The 13,586-nt window shown below is 38.4% G+C and overlaps 1 protein-coding gene across 10 annotated transcripts in view; it reads right to left on the bottom strand.

The window, feature by feature from the left end:
• The window catches only part of pou2f2b (POU class 2 homeobox 2b), a 37,186-nt gene that overhangs the window by 6,634 nt on the left and 16,966 nt on the right, over window positions 1-13,586 (bottom strand). For 4 of the 10 annotated variants that reach the window (XM_079894775.1, XM_079894778.1, XM_079894781.1 and 1 more), the window contains exons 2-8: window positions 2,860-2,925; window positions 2,496-2,530; window positions 2,350-2,409; window positions 1,646-1,744; window positions 1,219-1,467; window positions 945-1,044; window positions 585-676 (exon numbers count right to left, since the gene is read on the bottom strand). In XM_079894775.1, coding sequence (XP_079750901.1) covers window positions 585-676; window positions 945-1,044; window positions 1,219-1,467; window positions 1,646-1,744; window positions 2,350-2,409; window positions 2,496-2,530; window positions 2,860-2,925 — 701 coding nt within the window. Of the gene's footprint in view, window positions 1-584; window positions 677-944; window positions 1,045-1,218; window positions 1,468-1,645; window positions 1,745-2,349; window positions 2,410-2,495; window positions 2,531-2,859; window positions 2,926-6,974; window positions 7,329-13,586 lie in introns of those variants that run through there. The other 6 variants (XM_079894777.1, XM_079894782.1, XM_079894779.1 and 3 more) reach the window with 4 other exon arrangements.

The following is a 13,586-nucleotide window of genomic DNA, read 5'->3' as shown; positions in this document are numbered from 1 at the left end:
CTTCAGAAATCAAGAAATGTTTATTATTACAGTTAATAATATTAATACCTATTAATAAGTATGCTTAATATTTATGTAGAGCTGTGATTTTTAGGATTCTTTGATGGATAGAAAGTTCAAAAGATTGTCACTTTTGAACAATTAATGCATCCTGACTGAATAAAAGTATTAAGTTATTATTATTATTTTTTTAAACTCTTACTGTCCCCAATCTTTTGAACAGTTGTACTTATTTTTCTACAACTGCAATCCACACAAATTTACAATGTTTACAGACATTATTGTGTTTTTCTTGTTTAAAAAAGAACTGAAAATAATGACAATTCTTTTACAGTTACTTTACCAGTTATTTTATTCTGTTGACAACACAAATATTTGTAAAGGCATACTAATATATTTTTTCTATACTATGGAAGTCAATGGTTATCATCAACGGTTTGTTACCTATACATGCAGAATAAAGAAGTTCATTCAGGTTTGTAACAACTTGAAATATCTTTGCATAAACCCCTTGGAACCTGTTTATGTGCCCTCTGACATATGTTTACCTCCCAAATATATGGGTCTTTCATTAGATGATGTACCTGTGCTTGAAGACTAAGTCTGGGTGGACCGGCCAGCAGGCTTCCTTGGTTTTGCTGAGGTAGTGGAATTAGATTTGGTGTTGATAGCAGCCCTGAAACATACACAACCATATGATTATATTTATTACCCATAAATGAAATCTGAATGACAACCACAGTTTTTTAATCCAATCACTATGCCCTGGAAAAATAATAAAATAAAGTGATAATAATAAATTCTTGTCTATGTTTTGTTTTAACCAGCTGGATCATGACAACTGACATGCAACAAGTCTGGCTTTAAGTGAAGAGGGACAAATGACCTGACATAGGAAATGTATTTAGGACACAGCGTGAGAATACAAATAGTGAATGAGCTACCTTGCTGCCCTTGCTGCGTTTGTGGTAAAATAAACTGTGAAGGCAGAGTGTGTCCTGGAACGAGGACTAACTGCTGCAGCTGTAACAACTGCTGAATGTCCTGAAAGAGAGAAAAGAAACAGATGCTGAGAGGACATGATGGTTTCACTCTGATCTGAGGTGGTCTGAGGAGGGAATTCACTGAGAATAAGCAAATAAGATGCAGGATTTTGACTGTTTGGTGAATTTGTCCCTTGTATCACCTCAGGTGCTGCTCAGCACTGATTGGCTGTACCTGGGCAGTGAGCTGGATTGGCTGAGAAAGAGGGAGCTGGTGAGGAGGTGGTGGGACGGGGGTGGCGGTTTGTTCTTGTGTGCTCTGCGATTGGCCATGTGACTGCGGCTGAGCTGCCTGCTGATTGGCCTGCTGCTGGGCCTGCTGTTGATTGGCTGCGTGGGCCGCATGTGACTGCTGCACAGCTGCAGCGAGGAGCTGCGCCTGCTGTAAGAGCAGCTGTTGCTGTGCAGGCAAAAGTGCAGTCAACTAGAGAGAGAGAGAGAGAGAGAGAAAGAGCAGCAGAGAAGGAAAATGAGGTGAAAATAAGAGTTAGAAAAGTGAATGAAAGAAAGCACATGTTAAGCAAGGCAAGCAAGCTCACGCAGGAACCCACACAGACACACATAAGCAGCACATGTAAAAAGTAAGTGTGTGTTTGTCTCACCCCTGCGAGCTGGCCACCCGTTAGCATCAGCTGTGTGTGGGAAAGGGCCGTCTGAACGGGTGCAGCGGGAGACATCTCACCACAATCCTCCACCTTAGCCTGAGACATAGAGACAGGGAAACATCAATGATGAATTCATGGGTTAAAAGAGACACGGGGAGTGGGGGTATTTAAATGAGGGTGACAAAGGGAGGATAAAGAAATAATAAAAAGAGGTGGAAAAACTGTAAACTGTAAAAAAAAAAAAAAACTGTAAAAACTAACTTTGGTTTCACTTTATTTTGACACTTCTGTTGACTATAAGTAACGCTTGCATGTCCTACATGTCTAGTAACTTTCATTAGAGTGTTGGTAGAGTATTAGTAGACTAGTAGGGTTAGATTAAGTTTGACTTTTTTCAGAGTTACTTATAGTCAGTAGAATGTCTGTTGGGGAGCATCAAAATAAAGCTTTAGCAGATATTGAGCAGACAGTCTACTTATAGTCTAATGAGAGTTACTTGACATGTAGTTGCAAAGTTAATTATAGTCAACAGAATGTTTTAAAGGCACCATCAAAATAAAGTGTTACCCTAACTTTCAATCTAATTGTCTTCAGAACCGGTTTTAAATTGGCCATAACCCACGAACAAGAAAATGTGCAGATCTGTGCAGACTCACTTAAAACACTCAGTAACTCACATTCATTTACACACATCTACTCACTTTGTTGCCGCTACTCAGTGTGGGTGAAAGGGAGAAAGGGTTGATTTTCATCAGCTGAACCTGTTGGAGGGAAACACATTGAAAATATGATTCATTTTTTTAATGCTGTATTCAGATAAAAGATAACACTGGTACCAGTCACTTACCTGATTATTTGAATCTGAGCCATTTCTTTCTGAGTCTGAGAAACACAATAAGAGAAGGCAACGTATTAGTTCATTTGGTAAATGTAAGTTTATGTTAGTTGGTTTGTTAAATTTAGTGACATTAGAAGACTTGGCTACAAACATAACAAAATACATGTATAATTTTTATTCAGTATAATGTTACAACATTGTAAAAATATGCTGCTAAAAATACAACATTATAAAAATATGCTGCTAAAATACTTTTATCATATTTGTTATAGGGCCAGTGAAGATGTTATCAGGGCAAGTAAATATCTGAGCAGAAAAACCTTTTTTGTTGAGCCCTGTTTCAGACATACAGAAATATAATGTAGCTCTATACCTGTGCTCTCCATCGGAGAGTCTGCCGCTGGATTCTCAACCTCTACTGGCTTTGACATTCTGATATCTGGAAAAAAAAAGACAGAGAGTCTTGAGATTTAGTCATGAAATTAGTCATGAGCTGATGCTTTTCTTTTTAACACAAGAGTAATGAAATAATATTATATATTATTACATTTACTATTAGTTTTGATGATGATGAATGGAAGTTTAACAAACACAAGTATGTTATATTTGTAATAAAAACATTTTCATTCTCAAACAAGTATAGACGTGATTAATCCAACAAACAACTATTACATCATCACCGCAGACGTATCACTTCAAATTGAACTGTAACCCAGCCAAATGGGACTGTCCCAGATCCTCAGCGGAGAGAAACAGAGTGTGCAAAGTTAACGTGTGTGAAATATATCTTCTAAGAATTCTAATAAAAAAAAATTGAGAGTTTTATGAAGTTCTGGTCTACATTGAAGCAGGTGGATTCACGTACATATATTCTTCTAAGTCAGAACACACAACTGAACATGTGTGTATGTTTCTGATGCACTCAAGCCAATTCAGTTTATTTGTATGGCACTTTTTACAATACACATTGTTCAAAGGAGCTAAGCAGCAAAAAAATAATCTCTCAAATAGACGTGCATAAACACACACACACACATGCTCACTCACACACAGAAACACTCACTTCCCTTTTGAGAAAAATGCAAATAAAGTCAACGACTGACTAATAATATCACCCACCTGCATATACCACTATCTTGTCCGATCCTCTTTATCTCAACACTCACATTTCACCCTTCATTTCTCACACTTTCAGACTTCCTTTCATCAATATTTCATTCCTGCCAACTACATGAATCAATGAGGCCTTTATCAGATACTGATAATTAATATCTGGCTCCTCCAGGGGGAAGTACAACTTAAAAATAATAATCCCAGTAATAATCCCAGAGAAAGATACACAGGAAACCAGTTTCACTTGTATCAGTTGTGTCACTCGTGTAAAAGCCACCAAAAAGCTGATGAATTGCCGACTTCCTCAGGCGATCAAATCCGTGGTCCAGCCACAGTGGTTGGTGAAAGGAAGTAAAAAGGAAGGAAAGCCCCTCTTGAGGCCCGTCAGGGAGCGGGCCGTAGAGTTCAGGGTTTCCACAGAACGGCCTGTTGGTAAAATGGTGCTCTGATAGCTCAGGGTAAAAGTTTGAGAATATTTTCAGATTGCCTCACACAAGTTCTGACTATATTTAGTAAGATTCAGTTTCATAATTCATTTGAATGAAAAAAATAAAGGGTCTTTTAAGCTGCCTAGAGGTCTTCAGAGAGGCATTTATTGTTCATTTAAAGCAAAAAGGTCAAAGAAATGTTTTTAATCATGGATTAATTTGAGTGAATCATCACAAACTTATTTGAGACCTTGCAGTCTATGATAGCTTATTTGATATACATTCACCACAACAGTTTTTAATGATCAGATCTAGAATTCAAATTTAGTCTTATATGAAGTACATGTGCAGTTCATCATTTATATGAAGTTAATATGAAAGAGTGCCTGATGGTTTTGGTGTTAATGTCTCACTTCCCTCTCTGTTTCCCCTCAGGCTGGGGCAAACACAACGTGTTAAACCAAACACTTACTGTCGGGCCAGCTATTAATAGTCTCACACACACAATGCAAAAAATGCTTTTCTTACTTAGTATTTTTGTCTGGTTTCCAGTCCAAATATCAAAAAATTCTTAAATCAAGATGCATTTACTAGATAAGTAAAATTAGATAAGATATTATGTCTTGTTTTCTGGGGGAATTAATCAAAGTTAAGTGACTTTTTGCTTAAAACATGGGGTAAGAAAAATAATGTTAATATTCAAACAGAAACAAGGTTATTTTTCTTACCCCATGGACAGATAATTTAGCTTGTTTTAAGCAAAAACTCACTTAATTTTGATTTATTTCCCCAGAAAACTAGACATAATCTCTTATGGCATTTTACTACTTTAGTAAATGCATCTTGATTTAAGAATTTTTTTTGATATTTGGACTGGAAACAAGACAAAAATACTAAGTAAGAAAAGCATTTTTTCCAGTGTACACACACCACACACACACACACGCTTGAACGTAATTGCCCCTATCATATACAGTCTTTATACAGTAGCTGACACACACAGATCTATTTCTTACTATTTTCCAAACTTCTCCATTTCATAACTTCTGTATTACAAAGATCTCTATTTTTATTATAAAACTGAAATAGATACGCTTACACTGCTTGCACATACTGGAAATTATTTCCAAGCTATAGTGTTTTACATGATTTTCAACTATACTTAAAGACGAAGATGCCACATGCAAAGAAGAAGAGCTATCTTGTGACAATAATTGGGGCAATCTCAAATCTCCATCACTGTATGCATTTAGATACAAATTAATAATATAAAGGTATCTGAGTTCCAGTCTTCTGACTGCTGATTTCTGGTCTGTTTGAAAGGTCAGATAATCAGTAATGATAATGCCAGATTTCTTTAGTAACATGATACTGGTTTCAAGCTGGCCAACCTGCTGGACACTTCACAGCAAGTGAAGGCAACAATCCTCAAAGAAGCATCTCATAACCTGTTTTAGTATAGTGCGTATAGTTTTACACACAATAGAGTGCACTATACTCATAGTGGTCATAGTATACCAGTCCCCTTCAGTATTAAAGGAAAAAGTTCCTGTACTGTGTGCAAATAAGCTCAAGTGTCGGTTGGGATCTGGGAGGAAGGGGGGAAACCCCATGAAGAACTTCACACTGGGTTTCCCAGCGGTTTCCTCGCACTTCCAGTCAACAAATATGATTTCATCAACTCTTCAGTACTTAAAAGTGCTTATTTTCCTGATGGATCAGCAATTTTTTTTAATTAAAAAATAGATATACATAATGGTAGCCTAATAACCTGAAGATTTTATGCACATAATACCACAAATTGGAGTTGATGTAAAGCACTTAAAAGCTAGAGTTCAGAAGAGGAAAAACTATTTTTTTGTGTATCTGGTATTAAAATATATATTTTTTAACAATATTAACAATTGTGCCTTTGAAATGAATGCAGAGATATGTCAATTATTCTGAGGATTGCATTACAGAAATCAGAGGAACGCCAGTTAATAAGCAGTGCTTAGTAAAAATCAGATCATTGACCATTTCTCACATTTTACTCAATTACAAATGCTACAATGAGAATATTAGATTGCATAGTTTAAAAATGCCCACTAAACCTCACTGTGGCAACAAGAGACTCGTGAGAAAAGCCACAGAGTTCAGTAGCTATGTCATTACTCCAAAAAAAAAAAAATATGTAAAAGAAAACCTTGCGTCTGCCAAAAAGCTAAATGTTATATATGTTGTGCAAATTTAATACTGGCCACATTTAAAAAAAAATAACACCATCCTCACAGTGAAGAGGGCGGTGGAAGCGTCATGCTGTGGCACTGGGCATCTTAAAGTAGATGGAAAAATAAATGGCACAAAACGCAGAGAAATACAGCACAAAAATCATATTCTGTCCGCTGAACTGAACTTTCATCGAACATGAAGGTGAATGTCCGACATCGGGCCAGATTTCAACTCATGTTCAAATGTTCATGTTCATAAACATCATCTGACTACCCGAAAAGCCTGAAGTCTGGGAACATTGTTAGAAAAGAGATTCACAATGGCTCCAAAAAGTATTTGAACACTGAAACCACGCATGCCAAATGTCTCACAGTCACATTTATAATAAAATGTAATTAATTTTTAATAATAATTTTGGAAGAAAAAAAACTTTAAAAAATATTTAATAAAACAATTTATACAAAATTTTAAGTTTCAGTGCTTTGAAATAAAATAATCACAGATAACGCATACACTCCTCTTATTTCTAGAAAAAAACACACAGTCTGAAATTCAAGACATATATATATTTTGGAATTTCAGACTTTGTGTAACTTTGCATAGCACTTCCTTTCAGTTTCTACAAGCTGACCTTCTTAGTCTGATGGCTACAAACGTCCCTGCATTTCTAACGAATCCATCAATAAAATTCAGAAGAGACCAACCTGGCAACCACACAGATGCTCTGGACACATACCTGGCAACCACATATGGGAATAATCCATGGATGCAACAGGACCGGTCTTTGTCATGTTGATGAATATGTGTGCACTCGTTCAGTGAGGTCCTCTTCCTCTCTCACACATGCACACACTCGTTCTCTGTCTCACTCTCTCCGCTTCTCTTTGGCGGCCAAGGAGGAGGAACAAACTGATAACAAGTGGGGGGGAACTCTCCACTCCTCCTTCTCTCCTCCCTCCGTCACCTCCTCTCTACGCTGTACCCACCCACACCTCCGCCCTCTCCTTGCCCACTTCCTGACCCCGAGAGAGCAAGAACGGAGCGGGTCAGAGCAGACACGCCACATTCGCATTTACAATACAATGCATTTTAAACTCGTGAGTGTGTTACAGGTCGTATCATCGGGCGAATTTATGTGACGGTCGCTTTTGGAGGATAAAGATCTGAGGAGGGCGGGCAGGATGCTGAACGAGCGAAGGAGGAAGTGAAGCGCTGTCGATCGGTGGGCTGAAGAGTGGGGTCAGGTGAACTGAGAGAGGATGAAAGAGGTTGAGAGTGGGAAGGCGGCAGTGAGGAGTGAGAGATGAAAAATAAGCAGATGTTGAGATAGAGGTGAAAAGAGGGGGAGAGTTGTGCCGCTGGAAAGTGCTGGGGTTGCTGGAAAGAGTCACTCACGAGTCCTGCGGTGACTCTCTCGGTCTCTCTCGCTCACCCGTGTCACGCCGTATCTCTACTGTACATCAACACATCTGTCACAACACAAGCCTCCATCAGAAAATACAGAATGAGGACGCTTTGCTCACACGGCTTTTTTTCCAACCTCACACGTCCACACTGGGGCATGAATCACCCCGTAGGAGCCCAAAACAAAGCAGAAAAAGCAAAACAAGCATATAAAACATTTGTGATGTAAAATTGTAATGTGTCTGAAGCAGGAAGCAGGGATGGATCACAAGCCGTACTGTTCAGTGACTGGAAATAGACATGTCTAAACTGTCCTAACTACATCAGAGAACAGTATGGACACATACATATTATTATTTCACATTTGAGAAAATTAGTAAAGTTATTATATGCTATGAAACAACACAAGTAGAGGTACATCCTGGGATGCTTTTTTGAAGTGTTGAAGATACTTTTCACTATTTGCTCCAATTCAAATCGCTAATTCATTTAGATTTTAAGACTATTTAATCACACTAATTTGAACATTAAATAAAGATATAATATATATAAAAAAAAATCCTAATACAATATATATTGAAAAAGCTTTGTATTTCCATGAAAGGAAGATTTTAGCATGTACATATACACAATTTGATATTGTATATTTAGTAAATATTGTTTAAACCCTAAGTTTTAGGGTGTTAAGGCAAAGATAATGTAGATGGAGTGATGTAAAAGCATTACATCTGAGCATTTACATTTATGCCTGAAGATTCATCACTATTAGATATATTTAAATACTGAATGTTTATTAAACATAAAACGGTTAAAAAGAACAAGATGTAATGACTCGTTCTTTCTGGGGATTTAAGAAACAGTCTGCTGAAATTATTTACAGTCAAGGTAAAGTCCAAGTCCAGGACATATGAGGTGATATAAAAGACTGCAGTACTGTATGTTCAACACTAAGAGGCGGCATTGCCCCACTTTATTATGAATGTTGAGAATAGTTTATCTGGAATCTCCCAGTTGATAAGCGCTGATAAATTGACTGGTTATTTCAAAGTGAAAACAACATATCTAGTTTAGATTCTCATTAATATACAGACACACACTCAAAGACAAATATAACAAAAGACAGCTGTATAACCTTATACAGTTCATACCTATACAGGCCTGAAATAACAGTTTTTTTGGTTATACTCACACTGCATTTATTCTCTCTGTATAAATATAGATATATTTTCAAACGAATACAGGTGGTAGCTTATGTGTTTTGTGGTTTCACACAAAGAGAGCAGAGTGTCAGGTTCACGGTCATCGAGAGCCTGGGCGAATGCAGTGCGGCTGGTGGGGTTAAAGTTCATGACCCCGAGGTCACACACCACAGACATGTCTGCATATGTCACGGGGGTCTCAGGCCATTTGGCCGGCCCCTCATCACATGGCTTACGAGGAAACGTCACTCCTCGTAATGACATCAGTTTTAGTTTATGTGATGACTTGCAGCCTCATGCGTGTGTGAAACAAACAGGAACATCTCATGATCCACCAGCAAATGTGCCCCTATGATTTTTAAAAGCTAGTATGATTCTTCATCCGTTCCTCTCGCTCTCCTTCCCTCCATGTTTATCTGATCAGCTGTCTGTTTAAGAGTGCAAGCTCCAGGCCTCAAGAGAGCCATCAATCTCACAGCTGTCAAAGCTCGGAGCCGCATGCGTGCGTATGTGTGTGAGTGATTAGATACTAACTATTTCACACAGCAAACACTCTTCACGCTGTAGATGCAATCGCGTTCACTCCAACAACACAAATGTGTCTTAGTCTTTAATGCTGATAAAGTTACAGAGACGCTTTCTTTCCGTCCACCATTCCAGGCTGATACGTCCACCTCTTCACCTCCATAAACACAAATGTCCATTCCCTCCACTTCCCACTCGCTCCTCCAGCTGTTAAACTATCAGCGTGTCCCGTAATGTAATGATAAAAATGCTCTTTTTAAATTGTTTCCAGACATTTGCTCTTTCTTTCCCTCTTTCTGTCTTTCTCCCCTGCTGGTCAGCAGACGCTGTGACATCACTGGACACTGCTCTGCACTGTGATTGGTCACTGGCCCACGTTGCCAGGCAACAGCAGTGAAAGGTCTCTTGTGTGTGTGTGTGTGTGTGTGTGTGTGTGTGTGTGTGTGTGTGTGTGTGTGTGTGTGTGTGCTTATGTGTATGTTTTTACCCCTGTGACAGACAGTGAAATGGTAAACGGAGAGCAGCTCTTGTGCTGATAAGTTTTCCTATCTGAAATGGAGCATTTTTCCTGTAATGTGAGGGCTGAGTATCGTTTCCCCTGAATGAACGTGTGCATGTTTAATATTTAGGTTTATATCTGTGTGTGAACGCAGCTGTGTGTGAGAAAGTGTGTGTGTCTGGGGAAAAGGTGGTTATTGTTTTTGACACAGACCCTCATATTTCTGCATCGATCGATTCCTCTGACTCCCGACACGACAATAATCGCGCACGCACGCACACACACACACTTGGGCCTCTTTCTATCAGTAGCATTATTACTGTGCAGAGAGGTAAAGGGGGAAATAAGGGGAGCTAAAAGGAATTCATACGGCAGAACAGGAAAGAACGTGGATGTAGGAGAGAGTCAGGCCACTTGAAAAAGAAGTGCACAGTGGGAGAATTGATAGTAAAATCTCACAGGGAAAGAAAAGGACATGGGGGAGATGAAGAGAGATGAGAAAATAAATGAAAAACTTGGAAGATAAGACTAGAAAGTAGAAGGAAATGTGTGTTAGCGGGAAAAAAGTGCCACCAATCCCATGCTCTTGGTCTCAAATGGCCATTCAAACAGAACTGAACTATTTATTGGTGCAATATTGAATCAAACTGGCAACCTTCACAGTTACAGTTTATCAAATATTCACAATATCTATACAACGATTTTACTTTCACAATGTAATAAGTACAGTATATATATAAATTAAACTCTGATTTAAACCTCACAAAACCTTTTGAGTTGGAAAGTTTGATTCATTTCTGTGAATCAGTTTAAACTTTCCATTTCAATGAATTGATGATGCTTCATTCAAAATGTAATGATTCATTTACATAATTTTTGGTTTGCCTTAAATTCAGTAACAAGTTGGTATATAATATATTCATTTTAGTTATTTCTTTAGTATTGATTCGTTTCTTATTCATTACTTTAATATTAATTAGTCAAATAGTGCTGTATTGTTATATTTGTTATAATGTTGCTATACTGTGCATAGAAATGAAAGTAATTCGATATTTTATATTTATATATTAAAAATGGATTTAATCAAAAACAGTTTGGAAAACATTCATTATTTTAACTTTTTACTTTATTTGACCTTTTTTTGCACTAATTATTTTTAATCTGATTGGCTACAGTGATTTTTTGGTGAAACTATGGGTCCTCTGAACCATAAACACAGATTTCAGAGCAAATACACACATTTTGAGATATATATCAAATAACGTCAAAATCCTGAAATTGACCACTATAATATTTTTAGCTATCTCGCCCAGCCCTATACTGCAGTATAATAACAGAAGAGCATTGCAAGAGAGATGAAGGATTCATCCCATCTTTTTCCAATAAAAGAAGAAATGAGGGATTGAATTGGGGAGGATGGGGGACGAGGGTACAACAAAAGAGATGAGACGCACATTCACACAGAAAGTGTTGTTTTTGAGAGATGAGGAAGAGATGTTATTAGGTTGACAGCGGCGTAATGACGGAGCAACTCCAGAGCTGTCACACAGAAAAAGCACAACCGCGCGGTGATGGAGGACAAACACACACACGTTCACACCTACACTGTCACTTTCAAGAGGAACCGCTTGCTTTGACATGAAGGACGGGTCACGATGGTCAACTAGTGAGGTTGACTGGTATACCTAGATTTTTTTATTCGATTTTTCTTTGTAAAAAGTTTTATTTAGTGCACGTTTTCCCCTTCACACAGTCTCATGTCTATCATTCTTACTCATCAACTCATCAATATTCCCACTCACCTTCCATCTTTATCACAACATCCATCTTTCTCTCTCCCATAATCCCCTTCTCCTTCGCTTTCCGCCCCCCTCCTTTTTGTATCACTTCATTCCCCCTTTCGTTCTCTTCTCATCCAATTTCACTTCCTAAACTACATCACTCTCTCTCTCTCTCTCTCTCTTTTTTTGTCTATCCATACATTTCCAGCTGCCATTTCTTACCTCTTTTATTGTTTAATTTCCTTTCCTTTTTATGCCCCACTTGGACGTCTCTCTCTATCCGTCCTTGTCTCTGTGTTTGTGATAATAACTAAAATAAGAGTTTCTTCTGCCATTATTTATTTCTCTCCTCCCGAGCGCAGGGAGATATCAAAACCTAGTCAGAGCCGGCACAGGGGACCCGTGCTACATTTGGGGAAAGGAGAGGTGGACTATGAGATGGAGAGAGAGGGAACGAGAGGGGGTAGGGGCTCTACTGTTCTTAGATGGGGGTAGATGGGCTGGGGGGGTGTAGGAAATCGGTCTGGCTAGCGGAACAGCTTTTCACCTATCTCTCTCTTTCTCTCTCTCTTTCCCCATACTGCTTTGTATTCTGTGGAGATGACAGGGGAAAGCTTTATTGCTCTGAGTCGGTATCGATCGGGGCCCTAGGCAGGGGGGAGCGCACAGACGCCCATTAGAGGCACTTTCTCAACGACCGCTCCCTAAGAGCACAACCCCACCCTACCCCCTTCTTTCTCTTTCTTTGCCTCTGAAATTCTAATTCAAGGTTTCTATCCTTGAGGCTTGACTGGGAAAGAGGGAGAGAAAGCGAGAGGAGACGTAATCTGATAAAGAAAGAGGCAACAGAGACACAAAGCAAAGAAAATATATCAATATTTCAATAGCCTATGAATACATATGAAGTGCTACATTTCTCTTATCCCCCTTTCAGCTCACTGTTATTCCACATCTTCTATATTCTTAATAGCACATGAAAATATGTTGGTTGAAATCAGTGATTTCATGTGTAAGTCCAGCACTATATAGTTCACATAAACCGTGAAAACACAACGATGCACAACAATGTACACTGGTCCTTTCAATTGTGTCTAACACCAAAGAAATACCTTTCTACAATGTTTATGCGTTCAGATCCCAGTGGGATGTCACACTCTGGAATGAGGCCTATATCACCTGTAATCTCCCTCTTCACAGAATTCCTCATTTTGAATCAGAGTTTGGCAAGACAAGAATCTCACCTTCCTATTCACCCCTTCTTGCTCTCTCTCTCACACCTCGACCAAACAAAACCACACTGCCATCACGAAGAAAATGCTTTCTGGTACTTCCATGGCTATCCAAAATCACACATAGTACACTATAAATATTAATTCTCTATTACCTTGCAGAAAAAGCCTGACCTGCAGAGACTAAACTTTGACCTTGGGGAATTTAAAGTTATATCTGCACATCTCCTCTGTCCTTATAGAGTGAGTTAAAAGATACAGTGGTCTAGTGCACATATTCCAGAAATTGAGCCTCGCTGTTCATGTGGAAAATGGAGATTTGAATCTGGCTGGCAATAAGTCCTGGTCCCAGTCTCCCAAGTCATTTCCTCTCATTCTGTATCTATCACTACAAAGTGACATCATTATATGTGTGTGTGTGTGTGTGTGTGTGTGTGTGTGTGTGTGTGTGTGTGTGTGTGTGTGTGTGTGTGTGTGTGTGTGTGTAAAATCTAAAAATATATATATATATAATAATTGCAACAGCATGATCAAAGTGACTCCTCAACTTTGAGCCTTGGTGATCATGTGGGAAATGCAGATTCAAATCTGGCCTGCAACATGTCAGGATCCCAGTCTCCAGAATAATTTCTTCTCATCTCTATTAACACTATCAATAAAAAGTGCTATAATATAAAAAATATATTATTAAAAACAAAATATTAAATCAAA

Source organism: Squalius cephalus (genome assembly GCF_949319135.1).
Source record: "Squalius cephalus genome assembly, chromosome: 15".
Lineage (NCBI taxonomy): Eukaryota > Metazoa > Chordata > Actinopteri > Cypriniformes > Leuciscidae > Squalius > Squalius cephalus.
The sequence above is the reverse complement of the archived record's forward strand: the minus strand, read 5'-3'. Positions and strand labels throughout refer to the sequence as shown.